Source organism: Saccostrea cucullata, unplaced genomic scaffold (assembly GCF_032062105.1).
Source record: "Saccostrea cucullata isolate Sc308-1 unplaced genomic scaffold, CSIRO_AGI_Scuc_v1 ctg2233, whole genome shotgun sequence".
Classification (NCBI taxonomy): Eukaryota; Metazoa; Mollusca; class Bivalvia; order Ostreida; family Ostreidae; genus Saccostrea; species Saccostrea cuccullata.
Genome location: NW_026919729.1, coordinates 17,402 through 44,890, shown reverse-complemented (window position 1 = coordinate 44,890; position 27,489 = coordinate 17,402). Strand labels below are relative to the sequence as shown.

Genomic DNA, 27,489 nt, shown 5'->3' with positions numbered 1-27,489 from the left:
CCACTCCGTGACCAGAGAGGTCCCCTGAGTTCCTGTAACACAAAATGTGTTACCTCAGTGCAGCCCCAGTACATAGGCAGTTTCATACTACTTGTATGATCTGAGAATTAATATTTTTTAGTGTTTAAGAATGTATATAAAAACATAGGTCAAACGTTTATACAAAACTAACAACAACCAATTTCCGTTTCACTGTAAAAGGTTTAATGTTTGTTTTTACCGAAAATTTTATATCTATATATATTTTGCTGTTATTTGAATATAATTAAGCCTCATGTGATTTGAACTACCCTACAAAAATTTACTTTTGTTAAATATAGTTATTTAAAATTAACTATCTATAGTTTATACATAGGTTTTTTGATTTATTGTGACATTTTAGCCCTCTGGCTAGTGGTGGCGTCTCAAAATAAGTGATTTTTTGCTAAAAAAATGATTATGGATAATTTGTATATTATAATTTAATATTCAAGTTATTTTTCTATTAGTATTAGAATTTAGAATTTCTACAAGTACTAGTAGTCAAACTCTACAAGTACTAGTAGTCAAACTAGTTTGTTTAAAATAGAAAAAGAAAGGAAACTCATTGATATGCAAATGAATTTTTATAAATTATATATTATATAGTTTTTTTTAAACTTTTGATGCATTTGATTAATTAATTTGCAATATGAATTTATTTATTTAGAAAATTAAAAACTATGTATTTATTGCACACTCATTCGATGAATGATACGAAGTTACACACATACTTTATACATGATATAATATACATGTAAATCAATTAAATATTCTTTTCTTTTGTTTAGTTGTAACAAACCAAGAATAAAAATGACATCGTCGCAAGAAGTTGAAAAAGAAATCAATACGGATGATAGTAGCGCTGACGGTCAATTAGATCTTGAATTTCCAGAAACAGATGTGACCTTGCTTGTGGAAGGTCGAAAAATTCACGTCAGTAAGGCTGTCCTTTCTCAACATTCACCCGTGTTTAAAGCCATGTTTTCTGGTAACTTTAAGGAAAGTAAGCAAAAAGAGGTACCGCTTCACGACAAAAAGTTCCAAGATGTTGTAGAATTTCTTCGAAGTTTTTATCCAAACATGAAACATAAACTCACAGGTAAAGAAAGGACATCTTCCATACTATTATAGTCACATGAATTGTGTTTCCAAACTGTAATCTGAACTCCAAAAAATGGGTGCCACTGGATTTTAAGCCCTATTTGGTATCTTTTTGAGAGTATTTGATTATATAAAGTAGAACATTTGTACAAAACAATGCCTTGTTGCCACAAATCAAAATAGAAGCAACGTTACATGAGTGTCGCTGTCCGAAATTCGACATGTACCTGGGTGGTTTTCGGACTTTGTAAGCCGTGGCTATCCATCGGCGTCATTATCCACATGTCCCTCTCTCTCCCTCCAGTACGTGTATGGTATATAATAGCAATGTAAAAATGAAACTTAAAGAAAATGTGAGACAGGCAAAGTTAGAACATACATTTTTATAGTAATTTTCTAAGTTCTGAAAATGGCAACCAAACACGTTCCATCACGTGATTAAGATCGAGGTCAAGATGAGGAATAAAATGTAACTGTTTTCTCGATACAGTCGCAGGTGAACATTACGTGATGAATTGCAATATTCAACAGGTCAATCGAAGTCAAAATCATGGTTAATTCAGTCGTAGCAGTGGAATCAAGAAGTTTGTTTTGTACATGATTTTGGCTAATATAAGTATGAGCGCACGTTTGTCGGCTCTTCTACAGCTACAGTTATCTTAAGAACAACCGACTAACAATTGCGATGACTATGTATTCAGAGGATTGAAAGCGCGAGACCCTGATCATCTTTTGATATGAAACATATGGAGATACCCAACTGTACTCAAGAAAAAAAGTCCATAAAACAATACAAAACAGAAGCAGAGGAAATAAGGACCTCCAAAACATCAGAGGTTGGATCAGGTGCCATGGAGGAGTGAACATCCTCTGCCGGCCTTAGGCCCACATGCCTCCGATTTTTTAAAAAGTTTTCCTAGAAAAGAGTGTTATAATTTAAAATTTGAACGATGAATACATGTACACGGTTAAGATATCGGGGGTTTAAAAGACGGAAAGAAATAAAACATATTATGAAACTTTAAATTTACAGCATTTTTCCTGGGCAGTGAAGTCCACCCATTCTTTGCATCAATAATGATTTATTGACAAAGTGGACAGGCTATGCCATACAAAATTTCCTATCCTTGCTCTCTATGGTTCAACGTGCAACGCACTTCTGTTATTTCCATTCTTATGCCGGCACGATATACGAGGGTTGATCCAAAACTTCGTGGAATTTCTTTCTAAAATTTTATCGTGATTTGATGAAAGCAAACAACAGGCATATTCATAATATAGAGTCCTAATGCAACAAGATTGGAAAATTTCACCACTTTCCACTCACCAATAGGGTCACACAAGCTTTCTGAAAATAGATAGTTAGGAAACCCGGGGGAGACTTCGACGTAACGTCAAGTTAGATATGTCACGTCACGTTATAGAAGCATCTCGCCCAAATGTCCAATTATAATACGTAATTCTACAAAATGCTGTCTTTTTCTCCATTTTTTTTTCTCAAGAAAAGCCTGGGTATCCCCTCGCACCAACTTCATTTTTTACTCATATTTCAAAATACTACCCATCTTTCCATATGATTTCCAATTTCAGTAGCAATGTCAAAATAAGAACGGCAGCCGACAACGTCCATTAACGCTTTTAATTTGTCTAGGGGATACGTACTTAAACAGAGCCTCTTAAAAGGGACCACAACTTTTATCAATGTCCATGGAAGTTCCAATTTTTCTTAAATTTCTTATGCCACTGGAAAACCAGTGACTAAATGCATTTTTCCCCAGCCTATGTCAATAATATACGCGTTTAAGATCGAGTGATCTCGAGATTTTCACAAAACGTGTGACTTGACCAAAATTTGACGTTAACTAACAACTTAAAGATGAGCAATAAATCATCAACTTATAAACTAAATATCCAGTAAAATCAGTAAAACTCTCACACAAAGGTTTATAAAAGATCAAGCAATCGTAATAATGACATAATTTTCCTTTTATATACCACATAGGGCGGTTTAATTCTTATTTCACGAATTAAGAATTTAAATGATAATAAACGCGTTAATGTCTCCCCCGCATTTCCAAACATCCGTTTCTATGGCAACTGCCATAAAGTTACTATCAAAGATATTTAAAATGTTTTTAAATTTAAAATATTCCACAAGTGTCTTTATTTTTATTTGTAATTTTGAACCAATGCCACTGAAAAATAAATAAAATATTAAGAAATTCCACGAACTTTTGGATCAACCCTCGTATGTAGGCGAATTTGAAAAAAAAAGATACCAAAGGGTCTGAATCATCTGTTTCATATTTAGATATTTTACTAGAGAAAGACAGTAATGGTAACCTAACTAAAATCTTTATGATAAACGTGAAGACTTCAACTTTTCAATGGTCAACTTCACTTACCTATGCTGCAATATACCTTTGTCATCTTCGTATGGAGTTTATGTCTCTCAGTTGATTCGAAACGCAGGAGCGTGATCTACTTTTGAATAATTTCTAAAACGAGATAATTTATTGACAAAAAAAAGTGATGAAGCAAAAATATCAGCAATCTCGTCTAAAGTAATCTTTTCCAATTCGTAAGTTCAATGGTCAGCAAATACAATTTATCACTGAGTCAAATGCTGACTTTTTTATATTAATTGTTAGTCCATTATTTGTACACTGAATTGATGACGCATTTTCCCGTTATTTTCTGATAATAACAAGGAGCACACGGCCGGTGTGACCAGTTGGCAGGAGATGCTCGCTCCTGCATGGCACTTAATCCCACCTCTGATGTTTTGGAGGTCCGTGTTTGCAGTTTTCCTATTTTGTATTGTTTTATGGACTTTGAGATTGAATACTGTTTGTTATCTTCATATCCTTCCATTAATTAACTTTTGAGCTCGGACATTGTTCGTTATCTCCATGTATTTCATGTACATGGTTGGTGTTTATTACAACCTCGACAACTTTTACACTACTCATGGAAAATAAGTTGGTAAAATTTTACAATGATTTAGATAAACACCATGCTCTCTACCGATATTATGTTTATCAGGTCATGACGAATAATTAGTCACATGAGGAGTACAATATACACCTAACACGAAGGATGAGATGAATTTTGCACCCCTAAGGCTGCTAAATTATAATATCAATTTATAAAGAAACATAAGTTGTTGTTTTATATGTTTCAATATTTAAATGACATAAACTTGTACAATCTACATGTATGCCGCCCTTACATTAACTTTATTCTAGAAAAATCAATGATTAATTGTACATGTTGTATGTTGTTTTACATTCCATTTGAGGTATTTTTACTTATATTAAGACATCACCTTACACCTTTACTCTGTATCTTGCGAACGCCTTAATTGACACCGGCCATGGGTTTTTAAGGTATCGTCCAAAGGACCCACAACTTTCATTTCAAAGTGCTGAACGCATGGCAACGTAACAGTTGCTAACCACCATTTATTATCGACTTAATTCAGTCCCTGCCGAGATTCAAACTCACAACACCCAAATCACGGAGTGAGCGCTCTACCAATTGATCTACCGAGACCGGTAACAAATGAATGAGAGAGGGAGAGGTGAGATCGATTTTTAATTTTGGGACATTTCAAGGAAAAAGAAATTGACCGAATTCCGAAAAAAATCTTCACTATCTCCCAGAAAGAAAAGAAAATTTTCCAATTTCATGTTTATGCCCCCGTAAACGATATTTTGGGGGTATATCGTTTGCGCCTTGTCCGTTTGTCGATCTATCTGACTGTTTGTCTGTTTCTCTGCAAATATCTCTTCAACCTTGCCCATAACTTTCAACTGGATGGGACTATATATGGCTTTCATATTTCAAAGGTGTATTCCTTGTGACAAGACCTTCCTTTGGATACCACCAAATTTGACCTCTTCACCTTGACTTGTAATTTGACACACTTTTACTTCAAAATTCATTTTTTTTACTTTGGCCATAACTTCTGATCGATTGGTGCTAGGACTCTTATACTTTAAGTATGTGATCCTTTTGACAAGACCTATCATGGGATACCAACATCTTTTACCCTTTGACCAGTCTCAGTACTTTGATTACAACATGCTGTCATAAAAAGATTTTATGTTTGATATTGATCACATTTATTTAATGATAAATCAACAAAAAAGTAATTCGTACTATTGTTAAATTTACAGAGCACAATGTTCTACAAGTACTACCTTTGGCACATGAGTACCAGTCATCTCTTGTTGATGATTGTGAAGAGTTCATGGTAGACATGTGTAAACCAGGAACGAATCTGACCGTGACAACACTACTGGATTACATCATAGCAGCCGAAAAATATGACTTACATACGTTAATGGATGTTGCGATGACGTTTTGTGCCCATGTAGACTATTATCTTCTAAACGGAAACATAATTACAAGAGATTATGATGCCGTAAGGAGAAAATACCTTTACAAACAAACGACTGATACAAGTATTTCTACGAAATTCAAGAATATAGGACTTGAACATCGGCATAAAATTGCAGAACTAAGAGTTAAGTTTCTGGAGATGTATAAAAGAAAACGAAGCAGTGGGGATCCAATTACTGAAGATTACAGTCTTATGTTGTCAGAAAAATCCGATCAGGAATAATTGAGTTTTCTGCATAATACTTCTAACATGTTTAAAAATTGGTTTACCACGTATTAATGTCGGTATCAAAACGATAAACCGGGCTTTCTGACAAACACTTTTTAATGTTGTTTCAGGTAATTTCAATATGCAATATAAATTTGAATTTAACTTCGAAAATGGGAGATCTCTTTAAGTTTGCAATATATGATAGCTCTTTTTAATTAGCACATAGAGTGCCTTCATGTTAATGTGTTGATTTGTTTTGAAAACATTTTTACAAAATCACTTTAAAAATTTAATGTTTTTCTGATAATTTCATAAATATTCATTATTCATTCCAAAATTAGGGAATATAGAAATTCGATAAATTTTTGAATTTCTCTGAAAATTGAGTCTTATATTGATCATTTATGTTTGATTTGAATTTTTTACGCATATAGTAATACATGTATAATCTCTTGTTTCTTGTTATGAAAATATTTTAATATACTGTAGATGTACTTTTTTCCACGGGGTTATAATTCCGCGGAATCTCAATTTCTGTTTAATTCGCGGGTAGAAAATTACGCGGATTTTCTAGACTGTCACTATAAGCCTTACATTTATATTAAGTACGCTTGGACAAATTTCCGCGGAAAATTTGTGACCGCGTACATACATGTAGCGTAAATTAATACCACGCGGAAAAAAGTACTTCTACAGTATTTCAAGTCAAAATCACTCATCAAGTTTTGTAAATTTCATTTAATGTATAATTAATATTACTTTGATAATTTTCAATAAAATAATTCGCTTAAAGCAATATAAGCTGCATTTTTGAATTTCTTTTGCTGTTAAAACATGTTATTATGATATATTTTCCAGTATACTCGTACAGTTTACTATAAGAAAACCTTTTTGTACAGGACGACATCTTCCATCGCAAATATGAACAACAGAAGTTTATTAACGATTTATTTCAGCCATTGAAATTGTTATTTGCAACAAAAAATTTCGACATCAAAGTTGCAGCTCATATTGTTCTTATCTTTGTTTCACTGCAACAAGTACGAAATCCCTACCGCTGGTACTTTATCAATACATGTATTATCAAATATTAGTAACAAACAAGAGGCCCACGGGCCTTATAGGTCACCTGAGTATTGTGTAACAACTTTCAAACAATTAAATTTGGTTCGTGTTTAAACCGGAGGCCATGAAATTCACAATTTACAATTTTGAAAGAGGCACCATTGCTTATCATAATTATTAACTTAGCATGCTTACTCTATTTACTTAATACCCAGAGGTAGATCAGAGTAACAAAGAGAAAATGCACTTCCACTTTATAACCAGTTGTGCACCTCACCCCAAAGGAACCACTGACCCAGGGCCATATATTTCAAAATTTTGCAAATTTTATCATAAAATGGTTGATTAATACCAAAGAGCAGATTTCAAAGCATTAATTTATTTTCAGGCTATGTAACCACCCCCCCCCCCCTTTAACCCTGGGGGCATTAAAAACCACTTTGCTAGATGCACCTTTCTTCATCATAAATATATATATATACTTGGATCATTGGCTTAAAACCCAGAAGCAAAGAAAAATATTTACAAAGAATAAATGTATTTTTACTATATAATCAATAGAGCCCCAACTTAACACCAGAACCCCTGACCCTGGGGCCATAAAATTCACAATTTTGGAAGAGGCACTCTTGCTCATCATAACTATGTGCTTAGTTAGTTAATCTAATACCCAGGAGCAGAGAAGAAGATTTTCAAAGAAATAATGCATTTTCACTATATAATCTATAGAGCCGCGCCCTAACACCAGAACCCCTGACCCTGGGGCCATAAAATTCACAATTTTGGAAGAGGCACTCTTGCTCATCATAACTATGTGCTTATTTAGTGTATTTAATACCCAGGAGCAGAGAAGAAGATTTTCAAAGAAATAATGAATTCTCACTATATTATCTATAGAGCCCCGCCCCAACACCAGAACCCCTGACCCTGGGGCCATAAAATTCACAAATCTGGAAGAGGCACTCTTGCTCATCATAACTATGTGCTTATTTAGTGTATTTAATACCCAGGAGCAGAGAAGAAGATTTTCAAAGAAATAATGCATTTTCACTATATAATCTATAGAGCCCCGCCCTAACACCAGAACCCCTGACCCTGGGGCCATAAAATTCACAAATCTGGAAAAGGCACTCTTGCTCATCATAACTATGTGCTTAGTTAGTGTATTTAATACCCAGGAGCAGAGAAGAAGATTTTCAAAGAAATAATGAATTCTCACTATATTATCTATAGAGCCCCGTCCCAACACCAGAACCCCTGACCCTGGGGCCATAAAATTAACAATTTTGGAAGAGGCACTTTTGCTCATCATAACTATGTGCTTATTTAGTGTATTTAATACCCAGGAGCAGAGAAGAAGATTTTCAAAGAAATAATGCATTTTCACTATGCTTTCACTATATAATCTATAGAGCCCCGCCCTAACACCAGAACCCCTGACCCTGGGACCATAAAATTCACAAATCTGGAAGAGGCACTCTTGCTCATCATAACTATGTGCTTAATTTGTTTATTAAATATCCAGGAGCAGAGAAGAAGATTTTCAAAGAAATAATGCATTTTCACTATATAATCTATAGAGCCCCGCCCTAACACCAGAACCCCTGACCCTGGGGCCATGAAATTCACAAATCTGGAAGAGGCACTCTTGCTCATCATAACTATGTGCTTAGTTAGTGTATTTAATACCCAGGAGCAGAGAAGAAGATTTTCAAAGAAATAATGCATTTTCACTATATAATCTATAGAGCCCCGCCCTAGCACTAGAACCCCTGACCCTGGGGCCATGAATTTCACAATTTTGGTAGAGGACTCAATGCTCATTACATTCATGCCAATAGTTTGCCTGCTTGATGTCCAGGAGTAAAGAAGAAGATTTTTAAAGATTTCATTAATTTTAGTGGTTTTGGCCCCACCCCTCAGGCCCCAGGGGGGCGGGGACCATGAAATTCACAATTTTTGTTCCCCTTCACCCATAGATGCTGTATATCAAATTTCGTTGAAATTGGTTCAGTGGTTTTAGAGAAGAAGCTGAAAATGTTCAAATGTTAACACACGACGCACGACGCACGACGGACGACGACGGACGAAAACGGATAGCAATAGGTCACATGAGTTACTCAGGTGACCTAAAAAGCTTAAATTTTGTGACGAAACTCTACCAATGAATTTCTTTCTACTCCTTGTTTACATTGAAAATAGAAGAATCCTATACAAAATCCAAACTATATGTTTTTTCTGAGGAATTCGATTATTTTTAATAGAAAATAACTCATTTATAAACAATAGGTGTTGCCTGATCTCACCATATATCCTATAAGAAGGCATACTACTCATTCGATATCATGAAGAAATGCCTGTTTGTGAGCATGCAATGGAAGATAGAAAAGAAAGCAAATAAAACTCTTCCATTGTTTTAATTTGTAGTTGGTAGGCCTAATTGGTAAAAAAAAAAATAAAAATGGCTTCATGGTCAATTTAAATTCATAATCCCTACAAATCCCATGTTCATTTTAGTCGTTCATAAAACAAATGTCACTTTGATTGAGGAAGATCTGAAAATTTAGGTAAACAACGCTGCTGTTTCTAAGTATTCACATGTATTTAGAAACATATCTTCTGGAAAATATTTGGAAAGAACTTTAAAAGTGATACCGCAACAAAAAGTGCTTGAATGTTTTTGGAGTTTTCTTGATTTTTTTATCCCAATTTCAAGCATAGTATAACAGTTAGATAAAAAGACTTTTGTCATATACAGATATTGTATACAAGATTATTTTCGCCTTTAACACTTGCTTACAATTTTGCCCTAGATTAAAATCCACTCAGTTCTGTCCATTTGCATTTCTGACCCAAAGATGAATTTGGTGAATGAACTTGCCGCAAAGTAGATCCAATTTCGAAAAACTTAAACCACTTTTCTTCCCAATCTTTTAAGAATGATACGTCCAGAAATCAACAGTAACAAGGATATTGGTGGAAGAAGATGAATTTGGTAAATGAATCCAATTTCGAAAAACTTGAATCACTTGTCTTCCTTTCTTTTAAGGATGATAACGTCCAGAAATCAACACTAGCAAGGATATTTTTATGCTTCGTCGGGTAAATAGATTGGTTAAAATATGGGAGCAAGTGTATATTTCGAAGTAAATTTAATTTTACCCAAAACATACATACATTAACGCTGCATAAAAGGATACACATTAAAAGAATGTTATATTTGTAGTAATATATACAAGCCAAATGGATAACGCGCCATCAAAGAAAATAGTATTTTTACTTTTTATGTTTTCAATATATGACTACGTTACCAAAGTAAAAGACCATCGCGGGGCTCGTTACTGAAAAAAAATTTACACCTTATATATGCGCCGCTTGCTCCTAAAAGTGCAGACAGTGCTGCTTAAGGGAAATTAAAAAAATAGAAATATTTCTGCTTCTAGTAAAAATTTTTAGAAATAAATTAAGAAAAATAAACAAGTTTTCTATAGATGCGTAACTATACCAACGGCATTGACACACGGAAATTTCAAGATACTTAGGCACTGGAAGATTTTTAGGTGACGTAATAAGCAATCGCAATTTTTTATTTGATTTTCAATTCATCATATAAGAGATTGCTTGAATTTTACTTTGGTAATCAACATCTTCACAACTTGGCAGAACAGTGGAGTTGGGAAATTGATTTTCGAGCAAGCAGCCCATTTAATTAACTAAAAACTTAAGGGTCTTGTCATGGCACCAAAATATTTGGCAATTCCACTGTATCGGACAAGATTCCATATTAGATGTACTAGTGTGCCGATTAGGCAAATGTTTAATTAGACAAATGATAATAACAAGTGGTGCGTTAGCACTTTTACCTAGTGCACATTAATATCTTTTAAATCTATTCGTTGAGTTCAGCTGTGTAATTCTTGTATGTTTAATAAAAAGGTTGAGATTGTATCAGTTACTCATAAGTAGGTCTTCATTCAGGCAGGACGCATTTATTGGATTGTATTGCATGTAGATCAATTGATCTAAGGAAAAATCATTTAACAAACATCAAGACGTTCACATATACTGTAAGAGCGGAGGCGGAAATATGGATAGTGTTGACGACATTGGTTTTCCAGAAACGGATGTAACTTTAGTTGTAGAAGATAAGAAAATTCACGTTAACAAAGCTGTCCTTACCCAGCATTCACCGGTGTTTTACGCCATGTTGTCTGAAAGTACTGAAAGGGAGATAAAGCTGGAAAACAAAAATGCTAAGGACTTTGTTGCTTTTCTCGGATGTTTTTATCCGAACATGAAACATACAGTAACAAGTAATGTATACTATTATATATATATATATATATATATATATATATATATATATATATATATATATATATATATATATATATATATATATATATATATATATATATATATATATATATATATATATATATATATATATTTCTTCATTGATAAGTTCGGTCCTTTCAAATGCTCACTATTTCCATTACCCAAAGCAATATTTTCTTTTAAAATATTTCTTTTCAGAGGAAAATGTGCTAAAGATATTACCTTTAGCACACGAATACCAATCATCAGTGGTTAGTAAATGTGAAAAATTCATGCAGAGCATGTGTTGCCGAGAAACAAATCTTACAGTAACAATGCTACTGGATTTCATCTTAGCAGCCGAAAAATATGATCTGGAGAATTTTTTAGACAGGGCAGAGAAATTCTGTGCTGACGTGGAATTCGATCGTCTCAAGGGAAAATCTATTTACAGAGAACAGTTTTACAAGAATGTTAAATATACAGAATCAATTGACAAAAAAATCTCTTCAAAATTCTTAACAATTAATCCTAAAACTCGTCTTGCTATAGCAGAAAACAGACTCAAAACTCTTGAAATGCGTAACAGAAAGACAAAGAATGGAGACTAAATAGAGGAAAGTGATATAGACATAGATTTAGATACATTCGGTTTTTAGTTTTGAAAGAAAATTAAAACATAATTTTTTTAAGAAGAACCTTAAACAATTTTTAAGCTGTTACAAAATCTACGCTTGAGATTTCTCCTCAACTTTTTTCAATATAATTTAATCACTATATGCAAAAGTACTTAAAAATGTTATAAGGACATACCAACGTACCTTATCTACTGATAATTTTTCAAGATATTCTTAGGTTTAGATTATAGTTCTATAAGATGTTCATAGACAACAAATCAGTATGCATTACCAGAGTGTTTTTTTTGAAAGATATCAATTGATGAAAATTCTTGGATGATTCAAAGAAAAATAAAAAAAAAATACTAGATATATATTCTATATATATTTCCATTTCTGATTTTTTTTCTCAGTGATAACTCTTTGAAAGCTGGAGGAGTTTATTCTGGATAATTCTGCCGGCATGTAAATTAGGCAGACCGATAGGTCAGCAGCTTAGGAGGCCTATTACGCATGCAAATCTCGTGTGCATCTGTCTCTGTGTCTGACGCTAAGGAGGGCAAATATGCCTGTAAATCTCGTGCAGCTTCCTTTGTGTTTGACGTCAGTGTGCGAGGACTATTGAAATTGGCATGGAAGTCCTCGTGTAATTTAAATCTATGACTACATTTTTTCAAAAGTTGATTCTACTATTTTATTTCACAATGAAACGGAAATATAAGGAATCACTGTCTAGTTTGGAGAGTATGCCAGGGACATCAACAATCGTGGGAAACATGGGATAATTTTAGCATAACGGGCTTCGGGTAATTAAATTTAAATAACACGATCAGTATGTACTGATAACAAAGCAGGTAACAAAATTGTCTTTGTTTTTAAGACTTATTTCATTTTTTTTTTTTTGGAGGAACTAACCTATGTCGGAAAAGTCTTTGTCGCAAGATTTTCAAACTTTTCAAAATGATAAATTGGCACTCGCTTATCAATCAGTCAAAAGCACATGACATGTTTCCTTGTAATTAAACAGGTCGAGGAAGCTACCTTATATGGATATTGTTGCGATTGCACACAGAGGTACTCACAGCAAACAATGGTTTAATCCAGTGAATGAGCCGAAAAGCATGATGGTCTACTACATGTTTATTTTTACTACAAACACGTGGGTCAGGGAAATTTAGGACGTGATTTCAAATGACTGCAGGAAAGTCAGCTAACATTTTTTTGAAATGTGTTTATGAAAAATACAAAGATAAGGTACTAATTAAGATTCTCCATGCTCACATTAACAAACAAAGTCAGTTTTCCTTGTTAAAAAAAACACAAAAAACACTTAAGTTGCACTTTTTTAATTTACCTGTCATATAAACCCATTTGCATAATGATCATAAAACGTGACTAGCATGTATTTCGAAGTTGTATACGTTGTAAACAATGTCAATACGCGAGCACACCTCAGACTGGATTGTTTTTGAACCAAGAAATAGTCACGTGAAATTGACTTTTCACTGAAAGCACAGCACGGGGGGAAACTGTCAACAAACGGATTTGTACAATGGAGTGGAGAAAACCCTTATTTTAATCATTGTAAATCATTTGTATATAAATATGAGCATGGAATTAGTAGATAATGATGTTCATAGCGTATTAAGTGTGTAAAATGCTTGGGAAAATGCATCACATTTTTCTGAGAGTGATTTAAAATATTGGCTTTTTCAAAACACATATGTGGTATTTTTGTAGTAGCCCATAATGCTACTCATTGAGCTGATTGGTCGATTTGTCAGTCACGTTGGTTCCCCACTTAACATGTAAATTTAGGGAAGTTTCTAGTATGCCGGTCCCCAGAATCACGCGATTGCGCATGAGCAGTTATTTCCCTTGCCGTTGCTATGCAGAATGTAAACAAACCGCAATTTCCCACTCGCTTCAACAAAACGCATCCGATCGAGTGATTAGGATTAGGTTATATAGTTTTTAAAATTGGGTTTGTTTTATAAATCCAGTCTGTAATCTTTCTGACTTTGGGCTAATTTATGTAATTTTTGCTTACAAAAGGCACTATGAGTGCCTTTTGTGACCCAAAACTTGCATGAATCAGCCTGTCGAATCGTGCTGATATCTTACACTTTGGTTTAGTTCATGACATGTTTGCTTTACAAAGGAAAGTTTAAGAAATGAAAGTTCGAGTAAATCAACTCTATTGTCGAAACATGACGATTTTCAGCGCTGAGTTTAGGCAAGTTATTGTAAAAGCAACTTACCGTTAACTGCAGCTCGATATTCTGACCTCCTAATCATGTCCAAATATTCAGAATATTTTCCATTTCAAATCGATAATGATGCACAATTCAATCCATCGATGACTAATCATTAGCTAACATTTGTTAAATCCCTGTATTTCTCACAAAAATCACGCAATTTTAATAGCATTGCACTTTGAGTCCTATCAGGCATTTCTTCATTACGTCAAAACACAAGTGACGCATCTCATGAATATTTATGAGATTACGTCAAAAATTGATCATGTGACTGCATTCCTAAACAACGCAAGATGGAGATTTACTTCCTAAACAAGAACGTTATTTTACGAAATCTTTTAATTCTCATTTAAAAAACTGTGTTTAAAAACCAGTTTTTTAAACCCAATTTTTCGCAAGGAACACGAATTTGAGGTCAAATTTGCAATTTGTGGCTTCTTCTTCGATTTTGTCGATCGCTCACGCGATCGTCTATATACTGTACACCGCCTTCGGCGGCAGCTATTTTAGCGCCATATTTATGGGGACCGGTATACTTAACTCGACCTGTTAAATGTAGTGCAGCCTGTGAAACATGGAATGGTATTTACATACTGCGACTAGACATTTTCAGTCATTTTTAGGGGAACTTGTCATAAAGAGAATACGAAAAATCTCAAAAATACTTATTTAAACATCTTGTTCTTTGACTTTATAAACTGAATAGTATTAAGCATTATTTCTCAATAATAAATTCTTATTTTATTTCATCGATATAAAAGATTAGTCCACATTTAAGAAAATATAGGCAAATGAACTCTATTATATTTAGTCAATTTTCGACCCTAAATTTGTCAATATTTTTCAGAAGTCTTTGTCACAATTGTTTCAAACTTTAATATGATGAAGAACATACCCAAATGATTATAAAAAGTGATTGAAATATATACCTTCCGCCCCTTACAAATGAGAGATAGGTAATTTACCGATCCTAATTTTCTTGACCTTTTTGCACTTACACGGGATTTAATTATTAAATGACTATTTGGGGTTACTTTCAGATCAAACCTATCTTAAATTGTAATTTTAATTCAAAAAATCATATTTAATAGAAATATTGCAATCAAACACCAAGATTATGAATAAGTTACAAATAATTATGAAAAGGAATGCACATCATTTCATGATAGATATCACAAAAAAATATACACACGATCACACGATCTACAACAAGTATATCTTTGACTTGGACACATTTCATCAAGATATTACACTATTTAGTTGGCAACTGAAGATTTGTTAGGATTTTTGCATTCCTTATAGTTATATATCATTCACATTTTTCCAGTAAGATGTATACAATATACATTGTAATTTCATTACACAGGATAATCTTGGATTTGTCAACTTAATTAATGCCAAGTTCTAGTAAATGAAAGGTGACTATAAGCATCTCTAATTCCAGAAATATATACTCATAAAGCATTTTTACCAAAAAATATATAAATTGAATTAAGATTATTTTCGGCATGATTTTGAATTGTGTGAATTTCAAAATGCAGCATTTTCTACTATTTTATTGAAGCTGTTAAGATAGGATTCTTCTCACATTTATTATATTCAAAAATTAATGAAATTTTCACAGAATCAAGAGGACAATATCACTAAGTGATGGTATCAGTGAGATTAAATTTGACCGTTTAATATTAGAGACAAAGTCAGGTCAAGGTCATTACCTTTTTCCTGTACATTGAAAATAAAATATTACTGTTTCCAATTGTGCGATCCCTACTTGTTCTTCAAAAGATTGAATGTTTTTCTTTTTGCATAAAAAGATACTACAATATAGGGCCTATAAGATGATATTACCAAATTGACATGGCTAATTTAAATAAAATGGATATTTGCTAATCCGAATTTCCTCTACTTTTCTTATATTTTTAGGATTTATTAGTTATTTTTATATGCTTCCTATGTTTAACTTTTTCCAATTTTCACATATTGTAAAGTTGTCACATTAAGATACATAATAATACTAAAACTAAAAGTTTTGATCGTTTACTAAGAGAGAACTAACACTTTTTACGGATTTTTGGCTGAAATCTGTACTTAGATTTGAAGCATTTAAAAGCCAACATAGTTCTAGTATGTGTGAAAAATCTTATTTATTTGATATATTTTGAAACTTTAGTCCCTTATTATTAATTTAACTTACATTCGAAAATTTCATCTAGTCTTTGATTGCATAAAAATTATAACTAAATTCAATGATCTATAATAATTTTGAGAGGCAGAAAAGATGATATTTTCATACCATTCCGCCAAAAATATAGTCCCTGCTAGTTTTCAAACGCAGTTTACCATTTCTATTTAAAGTTGTATAATTGGGATGAGGAAAGAAAAATATGGTCTTTTAAATCTCTTACATCTACATACGGAAAAAAGTGACATTGAATTAATTATGACGTCATAATGGATCTAGCACAGGCTAAACACATTCACCAGTTATGATGTCATACGACATTGGTTCTACGTTATCCTACAATTGATTAACCAACCTATACGCTTAGCTCCCTTTATAAGGTGGAAATTATTCAAAATCAAATGTTAGTTTAGAATATTTTTAATATTCCCAAAGACCATTATGTTTCATAACCACATCTTTTTGGATTCCGAAACTCCATAAAATCCTTACAAACAAAGATATATAAGGGGTCCAGTATCTGATCTTCCAAACCTCTTTTTTTCACTTAAATATACAGTAGTATAACACAATTAGCCAATGTGTTTGGATTAAGAAGACTGAAGACTTTTGTAAGTTTATAGTTTTATTATAAAGTCAAAGCAAAGGTAACAGACAATGGTACATGAAAAGTTCAATTACAAAGATCTCGGAGCCAAGATGGTGGAAGCTCACACTGTCATTGTTTCACAAAGGTTTCAGAGCTCAGTTCGAAAAGGTTTTCATAGTTCATCTCGGAGCTAGGATGTTAAAAGCTCTCACAGTCCGTCTCGGAGCTAAGATGTTAAAACCTATTGATACTCAGTGCGCACATCTTTTGTACAAGAAGCTGTATCGTAGGGATCACATATTTGGTTACAGCAATTAGTGTGTTCGAGTGTTACTTAATTCATTCATATTAATATAGTCCGCCCTCACTGAAGCTCAGTCACACATCTCCTTATTGGCTACGGCAATGTCCAATATTTACATTAACATTTTGTATCTTGCACTTTCTTCAGTTAATAAGATGGCTGCAGCTTTGCACAAAGGCTGATTGGAGGTGTCATTGTTCGAGAACAACACATCGTAAAAACAAATTGTCCGTCAAATGAAGACGCTCTCTTACTGTTTCCAATCTCCAAGAGTTTGTAAACAAGTTCGTAATTAAGATATTATTGTCCGACGCTCTAAACACTGATAGTATCAATTATAATTCATAACACAATATTCAAACACAGATAAATGTACTGTACAAATTAATATATCAATTAAACTTATAAAAGTATAAAACTCAGAAACCGACATAAAACTCTAGAAATGCGTAACAGAAAGAACATGAACAAAGACCAAATAGTTGAAAATGTTAAAGACATATACATGTATATGCCATTTGATTAATATATTTATGGATTTTCGCGGGTATGTTAAGGAAGCATATAAGTAATTTCTCGGGAAATTTAGACTTTTTAAAGAAAATTTAGTTTAATAAATACCAAAACCACTGATAAACGTAAACTGTTATTTACTATTGCATACAGATTAAAGCGTGTCTAACGCAAAGACGTGTATCACCGCCACGGCATCACGTGACTTCTATTAATAGCAAAATTTTCCTTAATAAAAAAGCTTACAGAACAACAATACCCCGGAGTTTGATAATTTCTTTGAGTATGTTATATAGCTGAAAAACATCTATTTTGTCTAAAAAGTGCTGCTAGAATCCCACTATCTTGTTCGTAAAATATTTATTCCACACATTAGCACGAAACCTTACCCTTTGTTTTGAATTTCATACATATAAATCGAGATTTTTCGTACAACCAAGCTTCACTCGGGATTCTAGCAGCACTTTCCAAGTTTGTCAAAACGCAAAATTTCAATCTGTACAAATTGTATGTTTTGAAATATCCAGCTTATTGCTGTTCTGTTGCATTTTTTGGTCAAGAATGACGGACGATAGGCCGACCGGAATACGTAATATAGCTGACTGTCTTCGAAAGAGAATATAATCGATGAAAATAAACTAGCATACCTGTTTAACTAATTGAATTCCATAGGAATTTAAAACAATATTTCCGATATTTCCTTGTAAACTCCATTTTACATTTCTTTGAACATGCCGTCTTAGCCAAATTCTCTTTACACGACATGATCAATTTCCAAGTTACTTGATGTACACATATGACGTCATCGGTGGTAGATTTCAATCATAATGACTGTTACAGCATAACAAAATAAAAACATTTTATTTTTGTTAATGTGTACACGTTTCTAATCATTTTCTAGAGTTAAATTACATAGCTAAATACCAATATTACGAAAACATGATTTCTAAAATTGACGTCATCTTGTCTACTATGACGTCATAATGCAGCACTGATTTAGCCCAGGTAGAATATTTTGTATGCTTCCTTATTCCCCCTGCGTTATTATCTTTATATATCTTATGGTTTTTGGAAGAGGGCTAAAATAGGCCCAAGTGATCTTTTTCGATCAAAATATATCCCTTGTCATCGTCGTTGTTTTCGTGTTTGTCGTAATTAACTTTTCACAATTTCATCTTCTCAAACACCATAGGGCAAATTTCAACCAAACTTGCTACAAAGTATTCATGGATTAACGGGATTCTTTTCTTTCCAAATAAAGAGCCACGAACTCTTTTTAGGGGGCTAGGTGGTCAACAAATAATTCTTTTGATTTACCACCAGATACATGTATAACTTAATTTTTTTAGATATGATATCTTAATCTATCACTTGGCAAAAAAAGTTTACAAATTTTAGTTTTAAAATTTGATCATTTTATTATATCTTTATATGGAGCTCTTCTTCTAAAGAATATCAAAATAGTCTGAAAATGGCCACAACCACCCAGCCCCTTTAAGAGGAGATAATTATGAATAAGTAAAATATGAATGACATCTTTTAATTAAAAAACTTCTTTACTCAAGAATCACTGGGCCAGGAAAGAGATCAATGAAACTCATGTGGAATCATCCAAAAATAGTGTAGATACAAGTTTAATCAAATCATGACCCCAAAGGTGGTGCTACAAAGGCCGATTAAAGGTATACATAGGAATATACATGTATAGTGAAAAAGCTATGATAAAAAATTCTTTTCAAGAATCAATGGGCCAGGAAAGATGAAACTCAAGTGGAGTCATCCTCAGGTGGATTCAATTTTTTTTTTCAAATTTTGGCCCCTTGGGGTAGGTTGGGGCCACAATGAATTATCAACGATTTACATTATAATATATTATACTTTCATGTAAATTAGTTAAATCTGATTGGTCGAGAAACATTTGTTAAAAAACACTATTACCCGCTGAAAAATGAAGCCACGCCCTCCAGCGTAGCAACAGTCAATATTGCTTGACGACGGGTGATATTTCAAAAAAAAAATAGCGACTGCGCAGAATTTATGCGCGCACGGTTCATTGTTATACGTATTGGTATAAAACATTCAGTATAATATAATAAATATTGCATGTAGTTGAGTGTTACATTGGAAATTTTCACCCCTCGAAAACCATTGTCAACCTCGGTTGACAATGATTTTCTTGGGGTGAAAATTTTCAACTACATGCAATATTTATATAATATATAATATTTTTTATAAATAATCTTCTCTTCAAGAACAGCAAAGCACTGATTTGTGATATAAATCTAGAAGTATCTTCAGGAAGTTTAAATTCAAGTTTGTTCATACCATGACCCCCAGTGGTAAGGTGGGGCCACAATGGGAAATCAAAGTTTTACATAGAAATATAAAGGAAAAATCTCAAGAACAACAAAGCCATGATTGGTGGTATTAATATGTAAACATCCTTTGGTATTGTTGATTTAACTATTGTCGACAATGTACGTAACAGTTGATAAAGTTTTAAAATGCCCTCTTTCTGTTTAAAAATAATATCAATAGTAAATTACATTGTATTGCAAATAAAAATCAATAATTTTTCTTTTTTGTTTTTTTTCGGTTTTTTTTTTGTTTGTTTTGTTTTTTGTAACCCTCTTTACGGAGGCCCGTTGGTGCCATGTACGAAAAATATTTTATCTGGCGGCCGCAAATTATTATTTGGCGGCCGCCAATTGTATTTCTGGCGACCGCCAGATAATTATGTGGCGGTCGCCACTTATTTTTTGGCGGTCGCCACTTATATATCTGGCGGCCGCCACATAATTTTTATGGCGGCCGCTATATAATTTATCTGGCGGCCGCTATATAACAACTGGCGGCTGCCAAATATTTTTCTGGCGGCCGCTATATAATATGTGGCGGCCGCCACTTATTGTTTGGCGGCCGCCACATAATTTATCTGGCGGCTGCTATATAACATCTGGCGGCCGCCACTTATTATTTGGCGGCCGCCACATAATTTATATGGCGGCCGCCAGGTAACACCTGGCTTCCTGATGCGTGCACATATTTTAATGTGTGGTTATAGGTGGATAAAGTGTAAAAATTATAATAGCAACATCAATCAACCAAACTTTTAAGAGATTTATTATGAACCAACACTCCAATCCACACTTCTAGTAGATATGTTTTTGCATTGAGCAGATTAATATTTGATTTAAATTATGCAAGTATTTGAAGAGTGTTTCGATTATCAAGAAGCCTCATCAGGGGTCACGGACATAAATCATGGTGTTTGCTGTAAGCTATGATTGGTTGAGAATTAAATAAAGTTTTGCATTTTGGATTTCCAAGAATGGTGTTTTAATATTTCAGAATTCGTTTTCTATCATTTACTTTTTTATCAATAAACAGCGGTTGTGTCACCATCCATCTTCTTCACCAAATAACACTCACCTTTTGCAAAATAATATATGTGGCGACCGCCATATAAATTAAGTGGCGGCCGCCAAATAATAAGTGGCGGCCGCCAGATATATAAGTGGCGGCCGCCAAATAATAAGTGGCGGCCGCCAAATAATAAGTAGCGGCCGCCAGATAAAATATTTTTCGTACGTGGCACCAACGGGCTTCCGTACTTCTTAATAAGGACTTCACAACACTAACCTTAATCTAACCCCCCCCCCCCCCCCCACACACACACCAAAAGAACCAGACATGCAAACGATCGAAATCAATGAAACGGAACAATACAGAAGCTCCTTCTTTATTCAATAGAACTAGAAGAAACTTCTTTTCATAGATATATTTTAAATTTTCTCGACAAATTAACAATGCCGACAATAAAAACAATGACAATTCTGAGTTAGCCTCTGACTTTCCAGAAACAGATGAAACAGATGTGACACGTTAATATAAAGATTTTTTTCTTATAAAGATGATCAACCTTTCAAAAAATGTTTGAAAAAATATTTTACCATTTTTATTTTTTTTCATTATTTATCTTTTTTTTTTCCAAAAAAATTATTTTCCTCTGTAATTTAAATTAAAGATCAGAAAAGCTGTACAGACAAGACTTAATGACGGTTGAAGTTTCATATTTTAATGGTTTTTAGGGATATGTTGAGGCTAACTTGGTACCATTTACAGAGAGATCAGAAATGATTTTAAACGAATACAGTTTCTTCCACCAGAAAAAATTCATAGTTTTGACAAATTATGTTTTTTTTTAAAAACATACATGAACATAATAACGGGTATAAAAAAAAATAAATAAATATTCGTTTTTTAACATAACAAAATTAATCATTGTTCTTATGTTGATTTATTTTTTTTTAATATAATAATATATTTTTTTATATATAACTTCCAGAATTGGTTATGATGATTAGTCGTTTTTCAGAACAAAATGTACTACAGGTACTACCACTGGCACACGAATACCAGTCGCCTCTAGTTTCTGATTGTGAGAAGGATTGATTTGTGTAAACCAGGAACGAGTCTGACAGTGACGTCACTACTGGATTACGTCATACAGCCGAGAAATGTGACTTTGACACTTTACTGGATGCTGCTGTGGAATTTTGTGCTCATATAAATCCATGTTCCTGGAATTAACTTCCAATTTAAAGAAATGGAATTTCTCTAAGAAATTAAGCATCTCCTCAAAGTTCTCAAAAATAGGTCTTAAAACTCGGTATGCGATAGCAGTAAAAAGACTTCAAGTTCTTGAGATGAATAAGTGTAAGGCAGATGAAGGAGAAGAAATTGAAGATGATTTTAAAAAATAAACTTAATATAAACTTGATCTGTTATCGCTGTAGGGATTAAAATCGCGTGTATCTAATACTTAAAAACCGTAAAAACTTATATTAACAGTTGTACATGTAAGCATTAACTGTTTGAGATGTTTACAGGATTTTCATTAATTATGTATTAACATTGGGTGTAATTATGAGCCCTTTTTCCGGGACATTTGTTACGATACCATATGTAGCATTTCATGAGTCTATTGTAAAATGTAAACACATACAAAAATTTTAAGTCAATCTGTTAAAACTGTAAATAGTAAGTACATTATAAAATAAATGATCATATGTATAAACAAGGCGTAGACTTACACCACCCTGTATATATTCAACATAAGTATAGGAAACATGTTTGAATAAATGATACAAATGAATATTTTAGTGCAGTAAAAAGCAAATGTCATTAAACATGTATTTTTTTGCACCTAGTTAGATGTCGTCGTACAGCGGCATGGGCTTTAAAGTTCTATCGGCATGAGGGTTCTTTATCGAACCACCACTGAACAACCTTATCTGGAAAGACCTGAACTTTTAAACAGTTTAAGAGCCAAGAGCTTGATTTGGACATTATTATCGACATGGATTTATAGCGGCTAGGGATTTCGGTTATGGAGCAAACGCTCTACCGTCTAAAATATCATGACTGTCCATCTTTTCTCATATTCATGATATGAATAAATGATTTTTCTGTTGTTTCCATTACGTTTAATATGTTATGGAGTTTCAAAAGTGTTGATACATGTTTGCTTAAGCTCGAGTTACGATAAATTATTTGTATAAAGCAAAAAAAAAATCAGTTGTTAGATGATTATGAAGTCGGACAACAAAGCGTTTTTATCTGCTTAATAAATTAAGTATACATTGACTCCTCATTATACACACCAAAAGTACGGCAAGTTTTAAATTTTCGCGTGAATGTGTTTTAACCTATCATATTTTCAGACATCATTACCTTTTAGTTTCTAATGTTAAACCTGCGTGTGTTTCTCGAACGTGACTTACAATGAAATACATGTATATGGATAAAATAACGACAGCATTCAATCTCAGAATCCCATTCAAACAATACAAATCAGGAGAAAACATAAACCTTTAAAAGATCTTATATTGGATCAGGGACCGTGGAGGAGTAAGCATCCGCTGCCGACAAGAAACATCTGTCGTGTGGTCCTAGCCATGGTCGTGAAATAACGGAAAAATCCGTCGACAATTAAGTGTGTAAATAATAGACTAACAATAAGCATGAAAAATGTCAATCAGAATTTGACTTAATGATAAATTGTATTTGCTGACAAAGTCAATGAATCGATCTATAAATATAGACCAATCCACACCTTGTAAAAGTTGTTTCCCTTTGCGGGGTCAACCAAAAGGTCAATGGGGAAAGAAACGTCATTTCTCCTCTTTATGCTACCAAATATTTGGGCGTGCTCTGATAAATCCATTGTCTTTCAATATGTGGGTAGCCCCATCTTGGGGCAATCAGTACACAAAAGTCAGCGCTTTTTAAAAGTCAAATGACGAAGTTACGAACCTGAAAACTACAAAGGCTTCTGTATGGATTGTATGGGTTTATCCCTAAGATTGCGGCCAAGGGAAATAACTTTTGAAAAGTGTGGATTCGTCTATTGCATTTCTGAAATACTTAATAAAAAGATTTTTCATTATCTCAGGTTCAATGAAATTGAAATATAAATAGGTTAAATATTCTCTATATATAGTCGTCTGAGACATAATTCTCTACACATTTTATTACTATCAGCATGGGACAGATGGTAAACATCTTTAAAAAAAAAAACTCAGTTGAGTTGAGAACAAAAAAAAGTTTCAGAATTGTTATTTCAGGATTTATGGCTTGAACAATGATGCATAAGTATATTGAACAGTCTAGTTAGTAAAATGAATATTTTGTTCTTGCTTATACATGTACATATTAAATGTAAAATGCATCTTCATACATGTATTTATTTAAATAAATTTGTGATAATCACAAAACAAGTTCAATGTTCAATCTCACAATGTGATCTCACACGTTTTGAAAATTTTAATGAGTTTTTAATTTACAGTTTTCTATATCAATTCTTGTCTGCTGCGCATAGCACTACTTGCTTTGTTAGTTGAGTTTAAATGGATTTATTCAATAATTTATAGGTATACTGGCTTTTGAAAATTTAAAAATATAGAAATAGAAAGGAAACAAAAGTTTCGATGTTTATTTTACTTTACATTGAGCAATTTGAAATTGCAAGGAGTGTCCTGAAGGAAATAGTAATCGATGATCACAGTTTGAAAACTTGGTAAACTGCAATATTATTCGGTAATGTGTGAATGATCGATTATTTAAAAAAAAATACAAAAATCAAATAAGGCAGCCCAAACGTAAGTAGAAAATGTTGAGCTTTATATTTTAAATAGTTAAAATTATTTATATTTAAAAAAATCTTCACTGATTCGATGACTCAACAAGTAATTGTTTGAAGAGTTACGTAAGATGGTTTTAGTTTGAAAACTAAAATAAAATAAACTCTTATTTTAATAATATGATACCATGTTTAATTTAGATTGACTTAGAATGTACACCAAGTTAAGGAAAAATCTGTCACCTTGGAAAAAAAAGAAGTTCATTGACTATTTTCAGATTAAATATTGAAATGCTAATTTTTCTGAATTCCAATAAAATTCATAAATACTTCAATGTCAATTATTTTTTGCCATAATAAAGCCTGGTAAAAATATAATAGATATTAAAGAACCTGATCTACAGTTAAAGAAATTAAAATGCAAAAATGTCAAGTTAATTGTACTAAATAATGCTCAAAAAGACGCTTACAAATTGTGGATTTTGAGTTAAGCAATATTATTGCAATATTATAGATTTCTCGAAAATCTTCAATACATGATTTGTCATGTCAGCAATGACTTACTAGTATATTAATTAAAATTTCGTAAATCCCTTTTTATGTAAAAAAAAAAATCTACAAAAATTTAAATTGCCTCCAATTTCCGTTTTGCTTAAAAAGGGCCGATACTTTTCCACCCTGTGTTTAATTTCTGCAAAAATAGGATTAAACTGGCTCAGTAACTCTTGCAGAAATAAGACTGTTAAACTTAAAAAACCACAGGCGTACATTTATCGATTTGCATTCTGTAAAACATGCATATTAAAATGAAAAGTGTCATAAACAATTCACTTGTAATGACAATATGTTATGTAATCTCTTTTAAAAACCTGCTTGAAAAACAGTTTTCTATTTCATTTTGCTGAAAACGTCATGCCAAAGAAAAGAAACCAGGACACTAACACAAGCCAGACCTTGAGAAGTGCTGCTGCGAGGACCGAAAGTGTGCAACCGGCGCAACCGCTTTCTGTTGCAAAACAAGATCAGACTAATGTGGCAGAAACATCTGTTCCGGTATTTATGGAACAAGCAACGCAAGAGATCAGTACATGGCCCTCAGAACTGGAATCATCTAATTTTTGTCAAGGTAAAACACAAAATCTTTAGTCTGATCCTATAACCAAACAATTACAAAAATAGTTACGATCAAAATGTGCTTACAAAAGTGTTGAGTCCACACTGCCTAGTTTAACATTTTTCATATCAGAGTTGTGAAGAAGCATGTTCAAGCAAGTTCTATTCATGGTTAATTGATCACAATTTGAATGAGGATTTCATATTTTCCAGTCTACCATGTAAGATTTATTAGTATAAAATTTGTAAATGTAGGCAACATAGTTCAAAACAAACCACATTCTGGCATCTATACCTTGTCACTCGATATGCAAAAATGTAGAGCCCACGAACATAGGTTTCCAGACTGGTGAAGTTTTTCATACGCTGCAAGAAACCAAAGGAAATATTGAGAAAACGAACAAAAATCAAGCTCAAAAGTCTATTAAAACCGAACGAATCGAGAGCAGAGTATATACCCCCGTAGACCTCTGAAAGCATCAGAGGTGAGTCCAGGCCCCAAAACCATAAGACTTTGGTCAAAATTTCAAATCAATATACATGTACTTTTTGAAATAATTTTGATAATTAAATTTAACTTTCAACATAATGTATGTTTGAATTGAAGTATTTTGCACAGTTACAAACTTTTAAGCTAATGGAACTAAAGATATTAAACATTAAAATTTTGACTTAAGTTTATTCTCAGTTTATGGCTTTGGGGCCAGGTTCCATGGAGAAATGAGCATCCCCTGTCGACCGGAACACCCATCATGTTCTCGTTCAAATTAGTAATAAAACTGAAAAAATCCGTTGACAATTCAGTATGTAAACAATGGCAAAATAAGTAGTATGAATACGCCAGTATATATATGACTTAATGTTAATTTTTACATTTATTTGCTGACACGGCCATCGTATCGATCAGTGAAATGTTTCCTTACACGGGACTTTTGATATTCTTATTAAATCGATGTGTTCGTCAATAGCTTGCATGCTTGCAGAAATTGTTCATATGTAGAATTGAACTGCGTCTTGAGACAACTGGGCGACATAGAATTGTTATGATAAGCGTATACCGCTACATAAATAAAATTAAGGAAGTTGTCGATAAAATGTTTTAGTCATGACGTTTATGTTTTGTTGTTTGCGAATCTTTTAGTGCATATAAAATTTCCAAATATGAAACAGATGTCAACAGCTGTGGATTGTTTTTTATTTCAGGTATATTTGAATATATTGAGTAGACCTATGAATGAAGAATCAAATTAAATTACTGTTGATAATAGCAGTCGACATACCTACATGTAATTGTTCTGGGCCACAATAAACATTTTCTTCTTCTTCTCATGATAGTGTCCTGTAGAAAATTTCATTTTATTCCGCTCATTATGAATACAAAAATGGCTCTTCTTAGAAGGAGGTGCAGTAGGTACTACATGTAATAGGAATTCAGACAGATTGGTGGAAGACTTGTACAATCAAAATGTTTCAAAATAATTATTTTGTAAATGATACCCATTGGCAAAGTAAGTTGTTCATAATGTCAACAATCCCCAACTAGAACATATCGTAGGGAATGGTTGTATAAAACGTTGAAAAGTAGTGGGTTTTCATGTTATATTGATTCTTGTAAAATTGGTTTGTTTTAAGAATTTGAAAGTAATA

General features: G+C 33.0%; 1 protein-coding gene across 3 annotated transcripts in view; it reads left to right on the top strand.

Annotated features, from left to right (window-relative positions):
* LOC134236740 (kelch-like protein diablo) overlaps positions 1-27,489 on the top strand; it is a 31,002-nt gene that overhangs the window by 2,241 nt on the left and 1,272 nt on the right. The window contains exons 2-3 of one of the 3 annotated variants that reach the window (XM_062718924.1): positions 810-1,120; positions 5,304-6,063. In XM_062718924.1, the coding sequence (XP_062574908.1) occupies positions 832-1,120; positions 5,304-5,752 (738 nt within the window). In that variant the 5' untranslated portion in view covers positions 810-831 and the 3' untranslated portion in view covers positions 5,753-6,063. Of the gene's footprint in view, positions 1-809; positions 1,121-5,303; positions 6,064-27,489 lie in introns of those variants that run through there. The other 2 variants (XM_062718925.1, XM_062718926.1) reach the window with 2 other exon arrangements.